General features: G+C 43.1%; 1 protein-coding gene across 2 annotated transcripts in view; it reads left to right on the top strand.

Moving 5' to 3' along the window:
- The first annotated feature begins 1,403 nt into the window (after positions 1-1,403).
- dennd1b (DENN/MADD domain containing 1B) overlaps positions 1,404-24,646 on the top strand; it is a 101,952-nt gene continuing 78,709 nt past the window's right edge. For both annotated transcript variants that reach the window (XM_084548762.1, XM_084548761.1), the window contains exons 1-3: positions 1,404-1,743; positions 2,201-2,265; positions 22,937-22,980. In XM_084548762.1, the coding sequence (XP_084404888.1) occupies positions 1,727-1,743; positions 2,201-2,265; positions 22,937-22,980 (126 nt within the window). In that variant the 5' untranslated portion in view covers positions 1,404-1,726. The remainder of the gene's footprint in view (positions 1,744-2,200; positions 2,266-22,936; positions 22,981-24,646) is intronic.

Genomic DNA, 24,646 nt, shown 5'->3' with positions numbered 1-24,646 from the left:
TGAGGGATGCCCCCTGCAACATCTCCACATAGCCAGCTGCCATTTGACGCCTCCGCACAACCTGAAGCTCCATTGAAGGAAAAAGACCCCAGATCATGATGGCGCCCCCTCCACTGTGCCGTGTAGGAAACATCTCAGGTGAGATCTCCTTGTCATGCCAGTAATGTTGGAAGCCATCAGGACCGTCAAGGTTAAATTTTTTCTCATCAGAGAATAAAACTTTCTTCCACCTTTCAGTGTCCCATGTTTGGTGCTCACGTGTTCAGGAGGTCATGACAGTGTGGGTACCTGACAGAAAATGACACTGAATCCACATTTTTGCAAAGATTTGGGCTTTTAAAGGCTGTGGTCTTAAACTTTTGATCAGCTGATGAGCAGCCTATTTCAGTTTAATGGTTGTTTGCAATAAATTGCTTACTCAAATGTTTTTCTTGTCTCACTCCCATTTCTTCTTTTTGCATTTTGAAGCACTACTTAGAACCTTCTTAAGATCCAACGGTGCAAAATGTAAATTCTTGCAATTTTTCAACTGGTCTTAAAATTTTGATCAGGAGTGTATTAGAATGCATTTATATGCATTTGTAAAAAACATTTTTATTTCTAGTTACTGTCTGTTTTTTATATAGTTTTTGTATTGTATGTTAAATGTATGTTACAGCTACTGGATGCTTGAATTTCCTTCGGGATCAATAAAGTATCTATCTATCTATCTATCTATCTATCTATCTATCTATCTATCTCATTTCACTCATATACCTAATGAACTGGCAAGTGAGTGTATTAAATTTGGTATTTTGTTTTAGCTTGCTTAACATGGGTTTTCAGAATCAGAACCAGAATCTCTATTGTAAGTACAGAACCTAAATAACAAATTTCAATGAATGACTGCAGTTGTTTTGTTTTTTGTTGTTTGTTTTTTTTGTAGCTGTAGTAAAATAAAATATTAAAGAAATAATAAAATGAGAATAGCTGGCAAACACAGCGGAGCGTTTAACACCTTTAAGACCCATATTTCCTTCAGGAGCTGCTATCGTGCTATCGTGTATTTATAAGGTGATAACATGTTGTGTGGTATGATGCGTTTACGGGTCGTTCGGATTCAATTAGTGCTTCTTTTAGAGGCCCTCGCGTGCCTCGTGATGGTCCTCGGGAGCCCCCCCCCCCGCTGCTGAAGGCTACTAACATAACGCAGCCCTCCCAGGTAGACTCTCCATCAGAGGCGTGAATCACGTGGCTCAGGTGTGCCGCGCTCGCCCTCTCTTACTTACTCATCCTTTTTTTTAAGTGGAAGCCGACGCTCGCGGGGCAGCAGCAGCGGCGGCAGCGGCAGCAAGGTGCCCGTCTGACGCGCTGACGTCACCAAATCTTTGACAGCACTTCCTGGAGTGGTGTTTGTTGTGGGAAATAGCCACGGCGGTGGTGCTGAGCTGAGCTGAGCTGAGCCGAGCCGGTCGCGGGGGGGGCTTCATTTGAGGTCGCATATAGACGGCAGGGAAAAGACTTGCGCGAACCGCTACGAACTGTGTGCCACCTCCAAGCATGCGGCCGCGGCGGCTCTGGACCGGTGTCAGATAAGGCAGGAGACGCGACGGTTGAGCCCGAGGACGGACGAAGGGGGAAATTATTCTCCGAGCAGAGCAAGAGCAAGAGCAAGAGCAAGAGCCGCAGACAGCACGGAACTGTCGCGATGGTGTAGCTAAAAAAAAAAAAAAAACCAATTAAAGCCATGGACAGCAGAATAAAGTAAGAGTTTTGCGTTTACCCCTCTCTAAACCTCTCTGTCTGCCGAAGCAACGGTCGAGCTAACGGCTAACGTAACGCGTCACGTTAACTCGGAGCTGTGAAATGTGAAGGAATGTTTTGGCGTAATTTGAGCCATCTCCAGCAGTGGATTTAACAGCCAGGCCAGCTGGCTTCGACAGCATTTGGGTCAAGTCTGGTCGCTCCGTCTTACTAGCTGACCACCAATTAGCAGCTCCGCTAGTAGCCAGGCAGCCAGGCAGCTCTAAATAGGTAACATGTGGGGGACACAGCGCTGTGTGGATGAGAGAGCAGGGGCACAGGAGAGCCAATGCAAACAGTGTCCAATGGACTGTGCGCTAATGCTGAACGCACACTTGTTGCCACTTACTGTTGCTGCGTGTCACAACACCTGCAGCGTGTTTTCCACCTGAGTAAACAGCGTCTCCTTCTTTTGCAGGGAGAATCCAGAGAGAACGTTTGATCTGGTTGTGCAGGTGTCATGCCCCACGTCTGAAAATGAGGGTAGGTGACAAGTCTTATTTACAGTAATGATAATGTTTCTCAATCTGCTGTGCACAAATACAACTGAACCTTTTGAAGCTAAATCAGTAAGAGCGAAGATACTGATTATTTAAACTGCTTAAAATGGAATAGCCACAACTTAGAGCAAAATCTCAGAATGAACCACTTTCATATTATGTTGTGTAGGCTATTAATACACTATTACATATTATTTTGACCGTATCCATCACATCACATCCACAAAATGCCAAATTAGCAATTTACTTTTGTATTTTTGTCATCTTCTTTGTGCATTTATTTACCTTTTCTCTCTTTTCCTTCTTTGCATACTATCTTACAGACTCATTACACCCACACAACACAGCACAACCTTACACATACCACACCTAGCCTCCCTGTCGTGTAATTATTTGTGTTCAATAAAAAAAAAACAATATAGCACCTTCCATGTTGCTCACAATGTACTTTAACAGGATATATGTGCAGTAAGAAAGAAAAGATATCGAAGAACAAGTATTAAGCTGTTTTAATATACAGCACAAGATGTGAGTAGTATTAATATATAAAGTGTATATCTTCATATACGCATAGCAGCGTTTACGGTGAGATATGTGTGCGTTTACAGGAAGTGTATATATATATTGCACATGTGCAAAAAGTATTCGTGCATTTGGAATAAGCTGAAACGACACAAGACCACAATGGTACGATCAAACTGATAAGTTGCTAAAAAATTGAAAAGCTAAAATAGAAAAAGCTCGAAATTGTCTGGTTCAGGTTCTCAGTAATACATATTTGCTGCTTTTTTTTTGTCTTGTATATTAATATACGTTATACTTCCAGTGTATTTTGAAGACTGGGCTGTAGGAAACTTTGACAGGTGTTTTCCACATGTCATGACATACACTAGACCAACAGATAAACTAAACGAAACGAGGAAGTTAGTTGGCAGATTCTTTGATAACAGGCATATGACGTGTGGCACATTAGTTCAAGTGAACTGCTTGTGTCATTTGTCTGCCAGACATTTTTAGTGCCCTACATCTGAAGTGGGAATTTAAATTTAGTATCTTCAAGGATTGTTTTATTGCTCAAAAAAAAGCGTTGCATTTCAAAATGGCATATATTTTCATACATTTTATAGATTTATCAGTTAATAGAGGAGTTAAAAAGTATGGAAATAAGTACCAATTGTAGTCCAGACATCCTCCTTCATGAAGATGTTTAAGTGCGTTTGCCAGTTGTGTCTTTGCATACTCTACATTTCTTTTTGTGTTACTGTGTTGGTAATTGCAGTGTTTGCAAGTCTGCACAGTCAGGATGCCATGTGAGGTCGGTAACAGTTGCTGAATGAATGCACTTGCACATTATTTCTAAGTCGCACAGAAAGCGCCACAGAACTTCACAGCGTGACTGTGCCCGGTCTTGCACAATGAGAGTAATTGTTATGGCTGTGGTGTCGTTATGTGAGTTCACTCTGGTCAGGACAAGGACAAGAGAAGGTCAGGGGCGGGTTCAGCTGTAAAAACGCACTACCATCGATGTTAGGTGCTTGAAGATCTTATTGTTGTGTGCGTATTTGACAGATTTGCCTGACCGTTTTAGTTCACCATTGCGGACATTTTTCTTGCAACCGTGACCCCTCAAAGGTTGTTTTAGAAAGCTTGCGCTTGGGTCAGCAAGTTGCTTTAATTGTTCTGCTGTTTGCAGTGGTCAAACATTCCAGCGGTGGTGGCCAGGGCTAGCCTGGGAAATGGCTGCGGTCAGTGAAGAACAACACCATATTTCACCTTTATGAATATGAGAAATAATGCAACCCATATTTCACATCAATATCCAGTGACACTCATAAGTCAAATATCATGTAAAAACATTTTCGCTGCATATTACGCCAGCTGTCTTATTTTGCCCGCTCCGTGTTGACTTTAAAGAGGTGTTATTGGATGGTTCACTTGTGCAGCTGCTGAGCTGACCAGAGCAGACTGAAAGTTGTCCTTGGATGTAGCTTTCATATTGGATTTTGAACCAAACTCGTAAACCGCCGGCCTGCGCTGTAATAACCGACTTCCTCCACGTATGATCTGGGGTCAGACTCATATCCGGACTCCTGCTCCCCGGAGCAAAGCTGCGGAGCAACGTTTGAACACCTCGGGTCGAATGGAACGTACACATTCTGCTCACTGATTTGAGCAAAGTTGTTTCTCCGCTTCGACTTATTTTAAGAACGTCCCAATTGAGGAAGTCGCTCTGATGTAGATATGTGCTTTCTGCCAGGAGGGGCTTATGCCTGTGGTGGATTGTTTTTTAAGAGAAGCAGTTTCAGATAACCATTTGAGGAATGAATCACTTCTCCCTGAATCCCCTCAATTTCCCTTTCTTTGACTTGGCTGTATGACTGTATGACACTGAATGCTTCTTGATTATTAGTTCTGTGCTGAATAGACTGTTATCCTTTTACTTGGTGTGAATAGATCGATTATGTGTGAATGTGATATATAGCTGGTGTAAGTGTGACAGGGCCTTAACTATGACCCATCCCATAGCTTTGTTTGCATTCTCTCCATGCTTTGGCGTGAGCCCTTATTGCGAGCTGAATGGGTTAATAACATGAGTCATAACCGGCAGGCTTTGGCCACGCTCTGAAACCTCCGCAGTTACTCACCACACAATCTAGAGCTGCCTTTCCCACAACTAAACAGGAGGTGCCTTGCCAAAAAGTGCCACTTCATATTCACACATTATCTTCCCACTGTTTCACAGAGGCAAACAAACAACAGTGCAACCATGATAGACTATAATTAAATTGTCATAGCAACCTTATATGGAACATGTGATCGTTTGGAGAAGTGGTGGAAGCTTGCTTGTACTTCTCACATCTCCTCCTTATAGTTTAGGGAATCCAAGTTCAATTTTAGGTTGCGCTTGGAAGCGTTTCGGTTGTTGTGTACACCTAGCAATTTGGTTTACCCTGAAAAGCTTTTGAGTGACTGAAGAGCTGTCTTTCTTGAGCGAAACCTTGGCGTGTGCAGAGCTTTGCTGATGCTGCACCATTAATCTGGCACTCTCACCACATCCTCGTCCTGCAGGTTTGAAACTAGATCCATGCGCGACAGCTTTAAATTGTACCATTGTAGCGTACGGGGTAGTTTCCTTCCCTTCGATATCAGCCGTGATCAAACTGCAGCAGTTAAAACCCCAACCTGCAGTCGGACAAAAATAGCAGAGCCCTTTCAAGATGGTCAATACGCCTGTCCCTCAACTTCCTGTGTTAATTGGGTTTCTCACCTTCTGTAGTGAGCACTGCGCACACAGACAACACCCACATGTTTGCAGACAAGCCTGCAGTAAGCCCGTATTTTATTAAGTTGTTTCATGGTGACCTTTTTGAAGTGGTGATCTCAGAATAGATTGCTCATTCATTATAAAGTTAACATTTTAGTTGACAGCTTCATATTAACTGCATCACATAGACTCACATTAGTTGCTTTATGTATTGGTACTGGTGGGAATAATCAGTCAACTAATCAACTGATTAATTCCTGTATAAATGTTGACAGATCAAATAGTATATCAGCTGATAGTGAAAGAGATTGATCCAACTGTGAAGCTGGTCCGGTTCCAAATCTGGGTGTGGTTTCCATGGCTGGTCCTGTGCCATGGTCACAATTAGGAGCAGTTGCGTGCGCAGCCTTATCTGTGCATATCTGATCCGTAATGAACTCGCTTAGACGTTCGTAAGCACAAGAAGCCTTTTTAAAGCGAGAGTCATGCGCTTTGTGAAGTTGAACAACAAGATTTGTGAATTTGCAATAAGACAAATTCACATTTCTTTCTAGAACCGGCCCTGAGCAGTTGTCTGCAGCAGTACAGGCGTGGTGTGACAATAGGAAGCACACAGTAAAAGGTGTTCCTTACTTGATGAACTGTTGCGGTTTGTTGGTTTGCAATCCATTATTTTTAGGCTTTAGATGCAATTGGGAAAGTAAAGTCAATCAGACTTTAAATTCACCCTTAAATTCAAGCTATGACTCTAAACTTTTAAAACATATTTATTTGAACTCTATATTCAATATGGTTTGATAAACAACTAAACATCTATTGATTAGTCAGTTTTCAATGATAATTTTTCTGGACCGGCAATGAATTAAGGTAGCTCATGAAGTACGTCTAGTCTCACCTGGCGTGGACCAGTATTATTCCTTTGTTGAATAGGCCTCTCACAGTACAGATATAACTACAAGGACCTGTGTTGTTCAGCCAACACAGCTGCTCAGCCCCTCTGAATGACATGGGCTTTGTTGCTATTGGTACAGGACGTTTATGCTCCGACTCACAGGCACTCCGATCACGTTTACGTCTCACCGAGAGAGAATACTGCTGATTGTTTTTTAAGCGTTCGGCTAAAAGCACGTCATTTGGAATAATTAACTCTTCCCGTGTTTTGAGTGCGCGCCTGTTGGACGGGCTCCCAATTATCACTCCCATGGGTAGGCATTTTTGGCAAACAGCTTAACGTCAGTGGTGGAGGTAGTCGATTGCCTTACAGATTTGATTATAATATGTCCTTTACACAAGTGAAATTGTGTTGAAAATTAACATTCCCAAGGCTGTTTCAAGTAGCAGTCCCCTTGTAGTCGTAACTGGAAAATTGTCAATAATCCTAAAGAGCATCACGATTCCATAACAGACTTGTAGCCGGGGAGAAAAAAACAAACAAACAAGAAAATAAAGCTTGGAGCTACAATCGTGGCAATGTTCATATCTGGACTTGGCCCCACACTTCTAACCATAGATGTGTGGCTAGATGACAGACACTGGCCTTTTTTCCTCCTGCAGGTCCGTGGAGACCTGGCCTCCCTGTTCTGCCCGAGCTCAGTTCCGCTTAGCTCTGTTGGCTCAGTGCTCTGTGGATGCTCAGGCTGTGAGCGAGCGTTGCCTGAGAGCGTGACTGGCATGCTAGCTACTAGCGGCCCTGGCTACATAAAGCCATATTGATGTGCTTCCAAGATGCTGCCAAAGCTAGCAGATGACGCTAACGCTGCCAAGGCAGTAGGTGGGGACAGATGCTACCTGTCCTCATGCGCTCCCTCCAGCCAGATTGTTCCCACTAACAAAGCAATAAACTTAATAGATCAGCATATCAGTTTAACAGCAACGTTCATGCTGCAATTAGGGGAACGATTTACTGTTTAAAAAACACAACTCGGGGATTGCAGCCTTATTAGCACTTTATTAGACCTTCTTAAAGGTCTTGCTTTATTCCTTGTTTCCTTTACATATTATTTTTCTGCATCCTTGCGCACAGTCCAGACATTCAGGTCAGATGAATTGTTAGCAGTAAATTGTCTGAATGAACGTGTGGATGAATGTTTTTCCAAGCCTCGAGGTAGACTGACGTTCTTTACGATCTGTACAACATATGATATCTCCTGTCTTTAGAGGACGGATGAAAGCCCCTTTTTGTTATCTCGTTTCCATCTCATGGTTGTGCCTGTCAGTTGTACCTTTTGAGCATGTGGCTTTTTTTTATCTGAGATAAGTGACATGTTTATCGTCTGCTTCAGTGTCTCTACGTAGCTGGTGTTAAAATATGCTGCAGGAGGTTTCAGCTGTTAAAATATAAGTGTTCCTGCATAGGTTGTGGGAATCCTCTTTAGATGTATGTAAAGGAAAACAAGAAGAGTACAGAGCAGACGTATTGCACCCTTTGATTCTCGTGGCCTTGTAGCTTTACTTTGTCCAATTATGAAAAGTTACTTTTGTTCTATATCCTTAGAACATTTTCACTCAGACTCAGAGGTCTCACAGAGTCACCTACTGTTTGCTAGTTAGTTATCAATCTGCTTCCTCCTCTGCTGTAGCCCCCTCAAGCAGCACTGTGATGTTCATTTTTTATTTTTTTTTTTCTCCTTTCGGCTTTCACCCCTTCCCATTTCCACCCTTCACATTCGCAGAGCAAAACTCCCGTGTAGTAGAACTTTTAGAAAAGGTTGAACGCTGACATTCTGCAAAATGTCAGAATTGCTCCCTGACCCAGTCGTCGCCGGTTCTGAAGTCTGATTGGATACCGGCCGCGTGTTGAGTTCACGTCGGGCTCACACTCAGACGGGAGGCCATTGGAGTACTAACAGATGCCATGGCAGCAAGGAGGGTGTTGATTGGTCATTAGAGAGGCCACACTCCTCCACTCACACTCCTGAGAGGACCCCAGGGTCTCACACTTTGTTTATTCCACAAACCTCCTGCCTCTCTCTTTTGTCTCACCCGTATCACTTTGTTAAATTGGCTCTTTTACACGGAATCAGAAATCATCCAAGTCTTTGTTATCTGTTTCCTCTGAACAGAATTGCGGAAGTCTCTTAACTTCCCTGCTAAGGTATGGTAATAGGCACAGTGTGAGTGAACTTTGAGAAATCCCCTCTCTTTGGCCGGAGTGAGTGTGTGAAGGGTCCTGTTCCACCCACAGATTTTATAGCCTAGTGTCCTTTTTCATCGGCATTCATGGCTGATAATGACTCGTTGTGCATACTGCTGTTGTTTAGGCCAGGTTCCTGATGTCTTCATGTTGCTTGGTAGCTATGATTGGCTGCTGAGCGGGACATACAAGCCAGCAGCGTTAGGTTAGCTTATATTTCACAAGGTTCGAATTATCTTCTGCTGCTCTGTGGGCCTACAAGCTAGCAGCATGTACTTAGTTCATTTAGATATTAGGTTAAGCTAGCTAGCAGCATTTGGTTAGCTTATATTTCACAAGGTTTGAGTTAGCGGGCTGCTGCTGAGCGGGCCATACAAGCCAGCAGCATTTACTTAGTTTATTTAGATTGTAGGTTAAGAATCATATCACATGACTGTAGGTTTGTTAGGGTTTCTCAGTTGGACAGGGCCTCTAAATGTGTTTTGCCTGGGATTTTGGCACAAGGGATTGTAACATCTAATCCTGTGTATTAATGAACGTTCTTGATAGATATTTTACTTGGACTTATCCAGTATTGTGCTGTAGTAGTATGGAGTAGTTACATATTTGTAAAAACGCATCTGTGTGGACTTTTGAAGCACATTTAAAGAGTTTAAGTTTGTTAAAATGCAGCTATATAATCAAAAATCCTGTTTACAATCACAGTTATGATCACGATAAGCAACTTAAATAAGGACAGACGTGTCATTTAAAATTTTCAAGTGTAATTATATAACATAAAACAAATTTTTGTTTGGATTTTTCAAGACAGGAGCGTCGGCCAGCCTTGCTGCTGCTTTTATCAGTGCTCTCCAGCCTCGTTCTTTTGTTTGTGTTTGGAGTCATTTGTAGCTCCCCACTCACAGTCACTCATCCATTCAGTCACTGCGTAGCGGCCTGCTGCTAACTCAGTCTAGTTCCAGCTTTTTTTTTTTTTTCTTATTTAAAAGAGATAGAAGCAAGTGCTGTCCTCTTTTTCTGGCTCGTTTTGTTTCAGATTATATGGAGAGCGTGTCATCTTTTGGCATTGTTTGAGTCAGCTTTTTCCTCGGTGCAGAGAATCGTTACCCTGGTGAGAGCAGCAATGATTTGCAAAGCCAATAGAATAGATTTCGTTGGTGGTTATATATCTTTGGTCACAAATATTACAGGGCATTGTTACGCTTTTGTTTAGATTTAATGCCAGAAACGGTAACAGTGAATTGATGCACCTTTGTTAATGTGATGCTGTTGGCCTGGCACAGACCAAGCTCTGTTCGTGTGGAAACAAAACCCACTGTTGCTATTCTCTGCTCGTTCATTCTTCTTTTTCTTTTTTTTTTTTCATGCATGCATACTAGTTTTTCTCACGCCTCCTGTCTCTACCATTTTCTCGCACATCAAGTCACAAACAAGGTCCAGTCCTTCTGTCCTCCTTTCTGATTATCGCTAGTTATGACGGGGACACAGTGGAAAGAGGAACCTGGCACTTTTCAGGCGGCGTAATGTACGGTACACACACACACACACACATATCAGTGTTACTGGCCAAGGAATGAAGAAGTGGGGCAAAACGAGACAAGGTGGGGCAGGGAGGAATGTAGGGAAGGAATATGCTGATGGCAGTAGTCTATAAGCTGAGAGGTGAGATGCTGTTGGGGTTTCTGGCTGATCTCTCCCCCTCACTGAAACTCCAGGGGCAAACTGACTGATAGTGTGATAGCAGGCACATATTTAAGTGTACGTGCGTGTGTGTGTGTGTGTGTTGTGCACATGGCTGCGTATACATATGCACGGCAGCACGGATGTGTGAGGCTGTGCATGAGATACAGGCTGTGAGAGCTGCAGGAAGCTCATCTGAATTCACTAATGCTGCCAGACTGGGAGAACATGGAAAGACTTCTAGGTACTGACACTCACTGACTATTTTTAGACTTCCCCTTTCCATGGCAAAAAAAAAAAAAAAAAAGTGGGGGGAAAAGTAGGGACCCGATCAATAATTTAAAAATGAGATGATTTTTGATGAATGCAGAAGAGTTTCATCACATTTACCCCCGCTTGCAGCCTCACGGTGGTGTTGTCGGTGGCTTGTTTTTTTTTTTGTGCTTGTGCATGTCTGCGTGCATGCGGAGGATGAGTTTATTCCCCTGTGACCGCTCTGCTACGAAAAGCTGTGGGAATTTGTTTCGGTTTAAAAATAAAAAACCGAGAATCAAAGGTTAGAATAATGTCCAGCTGAATGTAGCCTTCAAAAGCAGCCGGTGTTATCTTGCTATGTACAATGCATATATTTAGTACAGCAGATGGCACGAGCGTGCACAACCAAACGCAGTTGCACGCCCACAAAACACACAAAACCAATTCTTCAGAGTCAAAGAACAATGATTGGCTGGTTCTTATGCGTGTAATACCAGCGTGGCCTAGTTTAGCCCACAAATGAACAGGATTAGCACAGCCCCTGCTTTAATGTGTAGCTTTGCTGATGTTAATCTGTCCTAGTCTGGCAAATTGGATTTCATAAAAGAAGCTGTGCTCAAAAATATGTTGACATTTTTTGACTGTCATGTAGAGCACATATTATGTTGACAGGATCTTTAACAGGATTTGGGTTTGACTCAGTTTTTTTTGCGACTACATCAAACAACCCACTCCTCTTGTGGTGTGCAGTGGAAATGATACCAGGAGCTCATAAAGCTTTTCATCCGGGTTAGCAAACATATTAAACATGACGGGGCTTTCTCTGAGATTTTCCTACTGGAGCACTTACCTGTGAATGTTTTTGAGTTAAAATGGAGTTGATTATAAAGAATGTGGTTGACGTAGACACGTATTATTTGTATTGTATCACTGGCAAATCACACATCCTATAAGTCATGAGTATTTTAAGTATATTCAGCATTCTGTAAATCCAACATTTTTAAGAACAGAACGAGCAAAGAGAGATAGAAGAGCAAAATGTGTATTTTCAGGTCGCATCCTGGCCTCGGAGGGCTGCTGCCAGTTAGTCTGGCGTAAAATGATCTAAAAGATGAATGATGCAAAAGACAGAAATGTGTTTTCCCCGGCAATTAAGGGAATCAACCTACTTATTGACATGATATGAGTACTGGTATTCTGACATCTAGGCTGTTGTCTTTTAGACCTTAATTCTGTGGCCAAGGCCAAATCCGAGCCAGGCAGGAGTACAAGTACAAGCCTCCTGTCTGTGCTGTCATCTCAGCTTCTGTCCTCAGTATTTACATGTCAACAGCTATGCCCCGAGGCTATGTCTCTCCACTCAGGGGCGGCTCCCGTGTTGCCCAACACCGCACAATTACTGTGAAGATGATGGCGTTTACGTGCGTGTAGTGGCCCTGCTTGGCCCTTAATTTGGGTTCTGGCCTATTTTTCCGGACAGAAAATTTAGGTCAATCTTGAGGCCTTTGAGAATGTCTGGGATCGTTTGTTGTTGCAAACCGTGTAATTCACCCACGACGTCTTTATGCTTCTCTCACCTTCCAGTGCATATGAGCCTTTCATGTCTACCGCTTCATTTAAAGAGGTTTCCTTAGAAGAAGGCTATCTTTCATTGTTACTGTGATGTTTAAAAACGATGTGAGATACGCGTTTGTGGTCAGTGGTGACAGATTCACACGCTTCACACAGCTGGGCTCCGGGACCTCCTCTACGACAGTGTTAAACTGTTCTGGCACTGCTGTTCTAGCTCTTGTGCAAATGAATGCAAATGCTTCTGTAATCGGTACGCAATTGTTACAAGTTTATTTTGACATTAATGTAAATGTCTTGTGAATGCTAAGTGTTAATCAATCATCGGCACCAGTCATGTCACGATTGACATGGTCACCAGGGAGTTACACCGATCAGTGACACGTTCTCCTTCCTAATTTTGTGTAGGTCTCTCTTGTGCCTCCAAAACAGTTGTGACTCATCAGATAATGGACATGGGCCTTCTGAGGGTGTCCTGTGGTGTCTGGGAACAGGATGTTAGTAGTGGGGGGCCTGTGGGTCCTATGGATTGAAGGGAGGGGCCTCTGTGGATCATCCCACAGATACTTGATCAGTTTGGGATCTCGTGGATTTGGAGGCCAGGTCAACACCTTGTGTTGTTCTTCATGTTTTTTTGTTTTTTTTTAGTTGTTCCTAAAGCGTCAGGCTGCATCCTGCTGGAGATGGCTGCTGCCATCAAGGAGTGTCATGACTATGGGGTGGGGGTCCAACGTCTCCCAGCAGAACATTCTTTCTTTTGTCACAAGATGGTCAATGTTATTTACTTCTCCTCTCAGTGGTCATAATGTTATGGCTTATTGGTGTGTATATACATAGTTGTCCACAAACGATAGACCTAAGCACAGGTGATGATGGCTGTATTCCACTTAGGAGAGGTCCTGGTATTGTGCATACATGTTCATTGTCTTGGCTAAATGGTGCTGAGTCATCACTGGTGCACTTGTGCGTTTGTTGTTATGACGAATCAAAACGTCTGCTGGATTAAATCTTGTATTGCAGCAAAGATAATGGCGAATCCAGCGTCTCAGATGCTACGTTGTTACACCTTCCACTTGGTATGCAGAAAATAATTTGGCCTGCTTACATATTTTATAATAACTTGCATAATTACAAATAAACATAATGTTTGAATTTTCTGCGCTGCAAGGGCAACTTCTCTGCAGCCAGCAACAGTATTTCCCCTATAAGTCATAGCTCCCTAAAGCCCAACTCGCATTTTGGAGAAGTGTGTTTGTGTGTGTGTGTAAGATTGAGATTTGGTGGTTGCAGAGAGTTTGCTCAGTGTTTTTCTGTCAGTATTTTATCCATCAGTCCGGCAGAACATTGAGACCCCAGTGAATGTGTTTGAGATTAGGCACTATTGTACGCTTTTAACAGATACAGATATATTGTCATCCCCGTGGAAAGATTGGCTGACTGACTGACTGTCTGACTGCCTGACTGAGAGCTGTCTGTCTGTCAGCCTTTGCATGTGAACTTCAAATCACAGCTCAGCAGCACCGAGCATGTAGCCGCCAAAGGCAAGGCTTTACACTGTCATCAGCACCACGCAGCTGCCTCTGGGTGCTGTGCCATATGACATTAACTGAGATCGATCCCCTCCACACCTCAAGGAGCTGCTGAGCTGCACACAGTGTTTTCTCTGATGCTGTAACCGCCACCTCAGAGACGGGGAAAAGGAACTCTCCCCTAAGCATCTGTTACTGTCTGACAATGACCTGAACACCAGCTTTCCTAAACTTTACAAACTGTAAACACGGAACGCGTTTTGTCAGACTATCTGTCAAAGGACACCACTCAAAAAAAATAAAATAAAATAACATAAAAACCACACACCCAGTCCTACTTGGCTAAGCTTCCTATACAAATTGTAAATGAGTGCAACCATAACTGCAGCTTACTTGATAATTGCAACAAGGGTCATGTACCTACCTTGTAGGGCTGGGCTATATATTGAATTAATTTTGCTTTTGAACAATGCGCAAAAAAAAATATTCCTTCCTTGTCCCCCCCAAATGCATTTATTTACGTAGTCTGTTGCATTTTTATATGAGTCGTCTGGTACAACTAAAAAGCCGCAAATTTTAGCTGCCTCATTTTTCAGTAGGGACGTCTTGATCCGTATCGGGAGATCGGTATCAAGCTTCAGCCAAGCCTGATCTTTTGTAATTATATATTTTAGGTCTGCCCTAAACCTAAACCACGTCCCTGGAGCTTCAAAACATCTTTTTCCTCTTCTGTTTTAATGGCCGTTGACTAAAAAATTGAGGACCCAAAATCTCAAATTACAACAAGCACTGAATGCTCTGTTTAAAAAATGTTTCTGAGAGACGGCGACAAGGCAAAAAATATTCCAGAGAGGGTTACGGAGTTTATGGTGTTGGATGACTAGCCCGATTCTGGAGTAGGAAACACAAGTTTTTACCATCTGTTGGAGCTTCTGGATCCAAGAGGAGCTACCCACTCCTTTAGCTTTGACAGCGCTATTCCAGTCGCACAGTGCATACATGATCTAGGAGAATACAAGTTAGAAAAAAAAAAGCCTTTATGAGTCGCAATGGGAGGACATTTTGTTTATTTAAGATCGGATCGGGACTCAGTTCGGCCGATACTGAATATTAAAAGCTCGGTATTTTAGTGGGGGCCAAAAAAACTTGATTAGGACATCCCTATTCTTCAATGTCACTCCATATGATGTCAAGAAAATATAAGTGTTAATGTTTTATATGGAAAAAAACATGGTATACATTTATACCGACGGCTAACGAAGCCTTGGTTTGTAAAGACGTTAAAAACAATCCATCGCAAGTATGAACCATTGAGCCACAACTAATCAGTTGGGGTAGAATAATATCTCCACAACAAAACATGAGAGAAGATTGCTGTGCAGCTGGAGCTGGCGTTTTTACCCAACAAAAACAGATCTCTACCGCGCAGCCTGACACGAGCCCGATTGTTCATTTTATTGATGAGGACTGTAGGTGATGGAGTTCCTATGTTATTCTTCTACGCAGCAGCTTCCTTATTATTCTAGAAAAATGCTGAACCGTCTACAGAACAACACGCTGTCATGAAAGGGAGCTTACTGGAGACCTTTTTATGAACAAATATTCTAACTTTTTACGTTTTTTTAACAATTAATGCACAGAAGTGTTGCCTTTTTGCTATTGTCCTTGTTTGTTCATACTGAATATTACATACAGTATATCTTATACTTTTAATAGAGAGGAACCTTCTTCAATCAACTTCATGTAGGCAGAAAAACATATTGTCCATGACACTGTGGAAAAAAAAAAATATATATATATATAAAATCAGGATTACATTTTTGGTGTGTGCTGTGTTCTTGTCCATATGCATATACCTAAATAATAGAGTTATTAATTTAATGTGCTGTTATAGATGTTGTTTTTGACTAAGGCAGATGGTTGGACCATATGGAGAGAGGTGTGTGATTATGTGTTGATTTTTCAGCCAGCAACCAGAGATGGATTCATCACCGTTAACTTGCTGCGATCAAAACTCTTGTCTTCTCCCATATTCGCTTCATGTATTTGGAAATATAAATCTAGGCCATCTCTTGGATTTTAGGGCACATTACCGTCTTAATGTAAACGCTTGATTGTATTATTCTGCAGCGACTGGATGTAGTATAGCGAGGAGAAAGTTGGAGAGGAGTCTGTCTGGGGAGATAGTGGTTTGTTTTGTTTTTTTTAGCTTACACCCTCCTCCTCCTCTCAACAAACATGCTGCGTGTGTGTGTGTGTGTGTGTGTGTGTGTTGAAGGTGCAGTCATGCGAAGCTGGTGTTTGACATAATGTTGGACCAGTATGGAATCTGACTGGGAATATCAACGCTGATACGCGGTGATACACAGAGGCTGTCACAAAGGTTGCATCCATATGCTGTGCCACTCATTCGTGAAGCTGTGAAATTGGGTTGCATCCCAACTAGCCTGGAGACAAGTATCGCTTTCACTTCTCTCTTTCTGCCTCTTTCTCTCCACCTCTTCTTCTCCCCCTCTCCCTTTCAGCGCATCCCGCTGAAGCATTTTTCTCACATAGCTGGAAAGACGGAACAACTAATGTGGCATTAATAGGGTCACATCATCTCCACGCAGCTCTTTCTTTCTTCTCCTTCCAGCCGAGACTGTTGTTTATCTTCTTCAGATGTAGCTGTAGAAATGGCTTAGAAATCCCCCAGGCCAACATCTCTCACATGTGAAGCCTGCCAGTTGGGTTTTTTGGCTGGGAAAGCAGGCTCTACCTTAGAGGTTGTTTTGTTTATTCAAATTTTCAAGCATTGGAATTAAATTTTATCACTCCTAGACCTATTTATAGAGCTAATCTAGATCACCATTGTGGTGCATGTGATTGTGCTTCTTTAATGAAATTATAGTGTTATACTTTTATTTGGCACTGTTATTATACCTAAATGCCAATTTAATATCAAACTAACATGTGCTCTAATTTAACTCGGGTGATTTTCTCATTTACCTAAGGCTTGCACTACTTCTCTCAGTTCACAGAGCTGATTTGTAACAACACGGTGTGACCAATCAGTATTAGTAAACTTTAAGGACCATATCGTACTTAAAGTTTCTCTTTTCTCAAAACCGCTGCTCACTAAATCAGCATGAAATGTAATGCCATTTGCAGTGTGCAGTGTGCAGTGTGGGACAGGCAAAAGGAGGGAAAAAAAAAAAAAATGTTTTAAACGTCTGTGAGTGTGTTTTTCTTCCTGCTGGCCTTTGAAAGATGCCAGTTAATCTGCTTACTCCTTTAATTGTGAGGAGAGGGGTTGGGCCTCCTCCCGGTCAGAATAAGACTACTGATCCAGAAGTAAAACGATGACCACTGCAGTTATTCCTTCCTTTAGGTTGTGCAACCCCCTGCCCGGTTTTCTTTAGCTGCCGCTCGTCTCCTCCTCTACCATACCCTCCCTCGGAGGGAAGAAAGCTTCTTGTTCTGACAATAGACATTTTTTGCCATATGTTGGCTTGACATCTTTATCAGGTTCACAGCAGGTTACCTTAGTTAACTTTCACTCCACTGCCTGATGGGATTTTCTCCCCCTGTTTCTCCAATCGGCCCGGGCTCAAAGTCTAGACGGCCTCAGAGGCAGGGTCCTCGAGCTCTCTGTCCACAATAGCTGTATTGTGGACTCTTAGTAGCGGTAGCTTCCTCCAGTTAGAGCGAACAGGCTAGTGCTAAAACAATGCTTTTGTCCAGGGGCATACGAGGGGGGCTTAATCCACTACATACTGTGAAATAAATCTCTCTCGGAGATGAGAGTGAGCGAGAGAAACCGAGTGAATGAAATCATTGCCAAGGAGGTTAGAGTGCAGCAGTTTAACCCCTGGCCAAGAAAGAGGGAGGAGAGGAGGCAAAGGGAGCGGGAGAAAGGAGGAACAAGGAGAGACAGGCGCTACATCCCTTCATCTGTAGAGGAGGATGGAGGAGAGGGGCTGCCAGTGGCTTTCACAGCCTCTCTTCTCACCAGAGGAGCTGCTGTTCACCATATGGGATTTGGCCTCTCTTAACAAACAGGCCCCCTATTCACTCACAACACACATTCAGTCGTTCATGGAATAAGGTGAAAAAAGTGCATTTCTTATGCCTTTAGAACACTGGATGGCCATGAGGGCTCCAAGTCTGGCGTTTGATTCTCATAGTATAGAGAATTATAAACTAGAGGCTTTCATCTAAATGTGTATTCACACTGGATTTAGGGTTAGGTCTTTTTGTGTTTTACTGAAGTCTCTCTCAGATTTAAAGCCAGAACCATGCATTCAGACCACCGTTTCTGAGCTGCTAAGGTGATCCTATAGAAACGTTGTGCTCAAGCATGCCTCTGCACTGTAGGCGTATTTCATGTTCATCATATGCTTTTTCCAGTCTCTTAAAAGGGCTATTTTTATACACCAATATACCATTCAAAGTAAGTAAGTTAGATTGTACTTTTTCTTAGCTTAGTGACAAAATGGCCTGAAGTTGAGTAAGTTGCTCTGCAGCATGGGCCAGTGTGAGGTTCCTGACACATAAGTGCCAACTTTTTCTTCCAGCCAGCAGCATTAGGAATGACATCTCCTGCCAGCAGCTTCTTTTTAGTCTACTTGAAAATCTCCAGTAGTATAGTTTTGCCAAGATAAGGATGCCAGCATTTTTCATTTTTAGCCTACTTGGATGTGCCAACAGACGTAGATAAATACAAAGAATTAAAGAAATGAGATACAAGGAGGTAGGCCTATTGTTTCTCTCATACGTTGGAGTGCATGTATCCTGCATGTGTGTTTCTAGTTTATGTTTAATCCTGTCATCTTTGATAATCCACCTGAGTAGGTATAGCAGAGAAGTGGTGTCAGGTGGTAGAGGCTGAGATCTACCGCCCACTCTGAAAGCAGTACATCCATATCCTCCCTCACCTTTTCATTCCACTCCTCTCTTAAACCCCTCTACATTTCCACCCAGCACAACTTCACCATCAACCGTCTTTTTTTACATTTCCGTCTCAAAAAACAGCCGAACCACTGATTTTAGACCACATCAGCCACCGCCTCCCCTCTCTCCCCGGTATCTGTGTCACGGCTCAGGGGCTGATGCGTGTTGCCCCCATTGTGACTGTTGGAGGTCAGCCACGCTTGAAGCCCTCTGGGATCAATGGACAAGTAACTGTATTGTAAATATTCACCCCTGAGCTTGCTCTCCATGTGTAAACACGCGTCTACTCATACTGTACACATGTGCTCAGGGGAACGCGTGCACTTTGCAAACAGAGGCCGGTGGTCACTCGGCGCCGCTTGCCGTCACATCTGCCCACCTCCATTTCCTCATGTGTGAATGGAGGAATCTAACTCTCAATAGGTGATTTCAATTCAATTCTCACCCACTGGATCTGTTTACGCTCCACTGGAGAGAAATATGCTATAGGTTGTTTTCGCCTTGTCACTCCATCCGCCACTGGTGTCACATAAAATGGACTGTTTTTATGCAGCATGCAACAGCTCTTTATAGATTTTGTCAACTGTAGAAAATACAATAAACACATATTGGTCAGGGAAAGGCCGTTGTCTAACAAATCAATAATGAAATGCAATCAGGTTTCACTGAGCATGGTTTGCGTGGGAGACGTGTGGACGAACAGGTCTCAGGCATTTTGTGCAGGTGTGTGAAAGAACAGGAAGTGGCTGATTGGTGTCAGACAAATGGCTAAATGTCCTTAAGCAAGGTGCTGCATTTCCATTGCATTGCGGAGTTGCGTTTGCGCAGGTATAACATGGTCATTAAGTGGCTGTTTTTAAGTGCACACACTTCAATATGCGATTGCTCATGTACCCCATAACCTCTGTGTCTCTAACGTTGTCGTTTTTTTGGTGCAACTTGCAGCTACCAATGTCTGCTGCATGCAAAAAATGTTTTATGACCTTGTGAGCAAAGCTTAACAATTTATACAAGGCACGTGTACAATCCCAAAGCTGAATTTCTGAAAATGGAACACCCTCAAAATCCTCAAAGACCATGGACAGAAAGCTCACAGATTTATTTACAGTAGAAATTAAGCTGTGTCATTTGCACCTTGAATATTTTAAAGCGTTCAGAAGAAAATGGATTAGCTCAGGCTTGGTCAGCGCATTTCAGAGCTGACTTCGGTGTTGCATTTTTCAGAATGAAATGTACCACGGAGCTCGCATTGTCTGTGCCAGTGTGCGAGTGTGTGTGTGTGTGTGTGTGTGTTTTCGAAGGAGGGGAGGGTGGATTAACCGGTGCAGGATCTGTCATGGTGACATTTGTGTCCCCTGGCGGAGCAGCAGGGTTCCTCTTCACCTCTGTAACCTTCAACTTTCAGCCTTAACCCCCTTCAGGCCCCCTCTTGTGTCCACCACACGCCCAGCACGTCCAAAGGGAGGGCAGTGTGGATGCAAGAAAGTGAGAAAAATAGAGAGGAGGGGGTGCAAGAAGTGAAGAGGACAGAAAGCTGCAGGGGAGAGCACACACACACAAAAAAAAATAGACGGTGAAAGAAAATAAAATGAGGGAAGCATGAGAGACTGAGGAGAGAAGAAGGACCGGAAATGAGACAGAAATGGGGAGGGGGGGTGAGAGACAGTGGAAGAGAGAGGAAGAGAGAAGGGGAGCAAGAGAGAAAATGATTGGCAGGAAAATGTGGAGGTAGAACAGAACAGAAAACGCCTGTAGGAAAGAAAGGAAGGTGCACACAGGATGGAGCAGAAAGAGGACATGTGAATGATAAAGGCTGGTGTTTGGTAGCGCTCTGAAGTTCTCATATGTCCCCAGCTGTACCAGAAAAGTCTCTGCGTCTTCTTGTGGCTGCTCTGTTCGTTCCTCCCTCGCTCTACAAGAAGCAGTCTCCCTCCGTGTGACTCCGTACTAAACTAGACACGTCCAGTCAATGTGCAGATTCAAGTTCATTTGGAGACGTAATATTTTTTATGTATACTCTTCTATGCACTAATAGTTACATATTAGTTCTAAACTGGCCGTAGGTGTGAATATGAATGGTTGTCTGTCTCTCTGTGTTAGCCCTGCGATAGACTGGAGACCTGTCCAGGGTCTGGTACCCCGCCTCTTGCCTCGTGACAGCTGGGATAGGCTCCACCCCCGCACCCCAGACCCTTCCGGGGGACGAGCGGTTACATAAAATGAATGAATGAATGAATGAATGAGTTTAGCATCAAACAAAGTTAGCATGTCCTTCTCAGCCCTCCAGCCGTTATCAGAAAAACCGAGTAATCAGTCTTATATAAGAGAGACCACCCTTAAACATCCTGCATTAATTAAAAAGCTAATTCTGTAATCGCTGGTACAAGAGATAAATCAATGGCTACGGAAATAAGAAATTGAATTTACAGTTAGGATTAAGCAACACTGTCTGCTGTGTTGAATAGACACAGACGTCATCAGAACTTGATCTTGAATTCTCCTGTCTTAAGAGCCCATTGTCTCAGCTGTGAACAAGGCTACTTACAGTAGGAATGTGTGGCATGTGGAGAAAAGTTTGTTCTTTGCACTTCCCTGTTTTCACACGTATGCACACCTGGGCCGTTACTTCAAAAATGTTGTGGATCTATAAATGTACCCACCACAACACAGGACGTTAACAGTCCCTTTACCGCTCTTTCTCCTGTCTTCTGTGCCGTGTGTCCCTCTACCTCCTCTGTCTGTATCATTCTCCAGCGGCAGTTCCCATCCTGTCACCCAGTAAATAAGCATAAAATAGCCCTAACTGTGGCAGATCACAGGGCAGGAGGAAGGGGGGGGGTGGTCAGAGTTGGGAGTGTAGAGCTTTGAGCTCTGCTGCGTTCTTTCTGTGCCGCTCTTTTCAGGATGAGGCCCATGAAATTATCCAACAGGATTACGTAAGGCATCATGGATTCTGCTGCGTCCTGTCATCCGTGTATGCATTGTGTTCCTCTCTCACACGAACAGCCTGGTGTGTTAGCCGTGACTCTGCTCTTCGACTTGTGTGTCATTGCATGTAATCTTTACACACCTACCGCCCTTCTCCTCTGGTTTCATGAACATCTACGTTAATTTTTGGAGTCAGATGCAGTTAAATTGGTTATTAATTTATCTATGTCTCTAAAAGGTTTGGTTTCTCATTTGTTAATACAGAGGTAGGTGTGTGTGTTCGCGAGCATGTAGGCCTTTTTCTACGTCCATGACAGTGAACTTGGCATCTGCAGACTCTTGCTGTTCCCGCCAGGGTCACGGGGTGACCTTGGAGCTGTGGAAGCCATGTTTACCAGAGACCCCTGTGTTCAGACTATGGCCGGGTGACTGCTTCCTTTCAGCCGCTTGGCAAAAGCCTGAAAGAATCAGGTGTATAGTTTGCATGCTAGCTTCAGGAAAAGAAATGTTGCAAGGCGCTTCTGGCACAGACTGTGTCACTTATGTAGGAAAATTTAAATTATTGTTTTGAACTGTATGTATGACTATTTACTAGTCCCTTTGTTAGTGAAAGGCGCCATATTGTCCATTCTGCAAGTCTTAGAAGGATACTGTGCTTATGATTTATTGGCTATTGGTTGATCAGTTGTTAATTCTTTAAATTATATGATCCGTTTGTAAAAAGCTAAATTATATCTAGCTGTTTTTAATCTGAACCCTGCCAGTTCCTTGTGTTTACACTCTACGGCTGGTTAAACAATACCGCATACAAGTTATTAACGTGCCTATCGATTAATCGTCCAGGCTAACATGTCGGCGTTCATGTTTATTTTGTCTCGATGTCTCGTGTACGTAGAGCTGAAATCGCAACCCCTTGTTACAATAATAAACCTTTTAGTTTAAGATTTGCATCCCTCCTGCTCGGCTTGTAGCGGTGTAGAAATAATTAAGCAAATAAACCAGAGTATGTGTTATTGCGACTTCCTTAAACGCGTATGATTTGGTGTATAATATAAGCGATCATATCTACACTGAGAATATAGATTTGCATATTTACAGCACATACAGCCTAGACAGTCTCTCTCTCTCTCTCTCTCTCTTGTCTTTCACTGCGCTGCTCCCTCTCTCTCTGTGTGTGTGTGTGTGTGTGTGTGTGCATGTCAGCGTGTATGCAAGTGTGTGTGTGTGTGTGTGTGCGTGCACAGATTTGCAGCAGCCACCCTTGCCCCCACCCCTCTCATTAATATGTATGTGTTCTGAGGCAGCTAGCGAAGACGGTGTGTTTCTCACCCGCTGATTAATGCTGTCTGTCAATTACCTCTAGATCCAACCGTGCTGTGGAGCTTCCCCCAGGACCACACAGACCAGGTTGGAACACACTCTGCTTTTTTCCATTCCTCTTCCCTCTCCCTCTCTCTCTTTCTCTCCGAATCTCTCACTCGTTCACTGTTACCGACAACCTCTACCACCTCCTCCTCTCCCTTCTCCCTTCCTTTTCCTAATGCCCTCACTCACCCTGCCATCCTGTGGTAACCTCCCCCACCACCACCACCACCACCACCACCACCACTCCTCCTCTCCTTAGGTGCTTCCTCCGTGCTTCCTCTCCTCCTCTGTCTCCCTCTCTCCTCCTCTCTGTCTCACTGTACGTCTGTTGTCGGTAATGAAAAGCAGTGAGCAGGTCTTCAATAACCGACGAATCAGTAATTATCATGCAACCGTGACAGGAATGCACACCTCTGGTTTCTCCTTTTCTCTCTCTCTCCCTCTCTCTCTCATTGTCCAACTCTACTACCTGCTACCTTTTGTTTCCCATGTATACTATTATTTTGCTCGTATTCAATTTGAGAGCAAGAATGTCTGGTTATTTTGTGCTTGTTGGCGCACTGTGTTCTCCTTAAATCGGTAAGAGCTAAGCCTCCGACTTATCTGTATGCCTGATAAATACATTCTTGATGAGCACATGATTCAAAGGATGATTTTAATATTACAATTTGGGGATTTTAAGATAAGATCAGGGAGCACTGACGCAGATCTGCGATTAGATTTCATCAAAGAAATGCGGCAAACACTCGGGTTGTGTGTGGCCGGATCTGCTTAATTTAATTTGGAGATAAAAGTGAAACTGCCCTGTTTAGTCCTCATCCTGTCTGAGTACAGCTACGGTAACTACACTGTGTCAGAGTTTAGCCAGGAAGTCTGTCTACAACCTGAGTGGATGTTCACTACAGGCAGTTTGTATCATGTTTTATTATTCGCCAGCCTTTGTTTTCTCTAAGGATGCACTTATCTTGTACAACAGATTGATGTCAGCAACATAACTTCATTAAATGAACTGGGTATCAGGCATAAAATGACAAGTTCTTACAAGACACAGCTTATTTGGGAAAATTACTTCAGTTGTGATCGGTTTCCAAATGTTTAGTGCCAAATTGATCCTTGGTCTTGTGTTACCTTATACTGTATAATAATAATAATAATAATAATAATAATAATAGTTCTATCAATTCACATGGGTATTGGAACCCTGATTGTGGAAACCCTGAGCTGACACACAGGAACTGGTAAAACTACAACTACAGCCAACCTTGCTGTTTGCTTAACCACTCTATTATCTGAATACTTATCTTTAGTGCCCCATCAGACTTGGCTATCATTCCTGATAAAAACAAAACAAAAACAATACTACAAATCTGAATTATCCTTTATGCCAATCAGAGATTTTTTTATCAGCTGTCTCAAGGGGACAACACGCTTGTGTGATTCGGTATGCTTTTATTTAAAAGGCCTCCTCTTTACCCTCAGCAAAATACACCGCCCAGCGGGGGTCCTTAGTTTTTCTCTCTGGCTTCGCCTTCAAAGAACAACAGTTTAGATCTAACTTGATCAAAACAATCAGACGTCCTTTAATAACGTGTGTACCAATCTGTAAGCACATCAATCTGTGAATATAAGTTGGAATCATCCTCTTGTGGTGGCTTCGGCGTGTGACGAGTCAGGCGCTCGGCTGCTTTGTTTCCTCGTCTGTGAGTGT

This window comes from Chelon labrosus (assembly GCF_963514085.1).
Source record: "Chelon labrosus genome assembly, chromosome: 7".
NCBI classification, from domain to species: domain Eukaryota; kingdom Metazoa; phylum Chordata; class Actinopteri; order Mugiliformes; family Mugilidae; genus Chelon; species Chelon labrosus.
The sequence above is the reverse complement of the archived record's forward strand: the minus strand, read 5'-3'. Positions and strand labels throughout refer to the sequence as shown.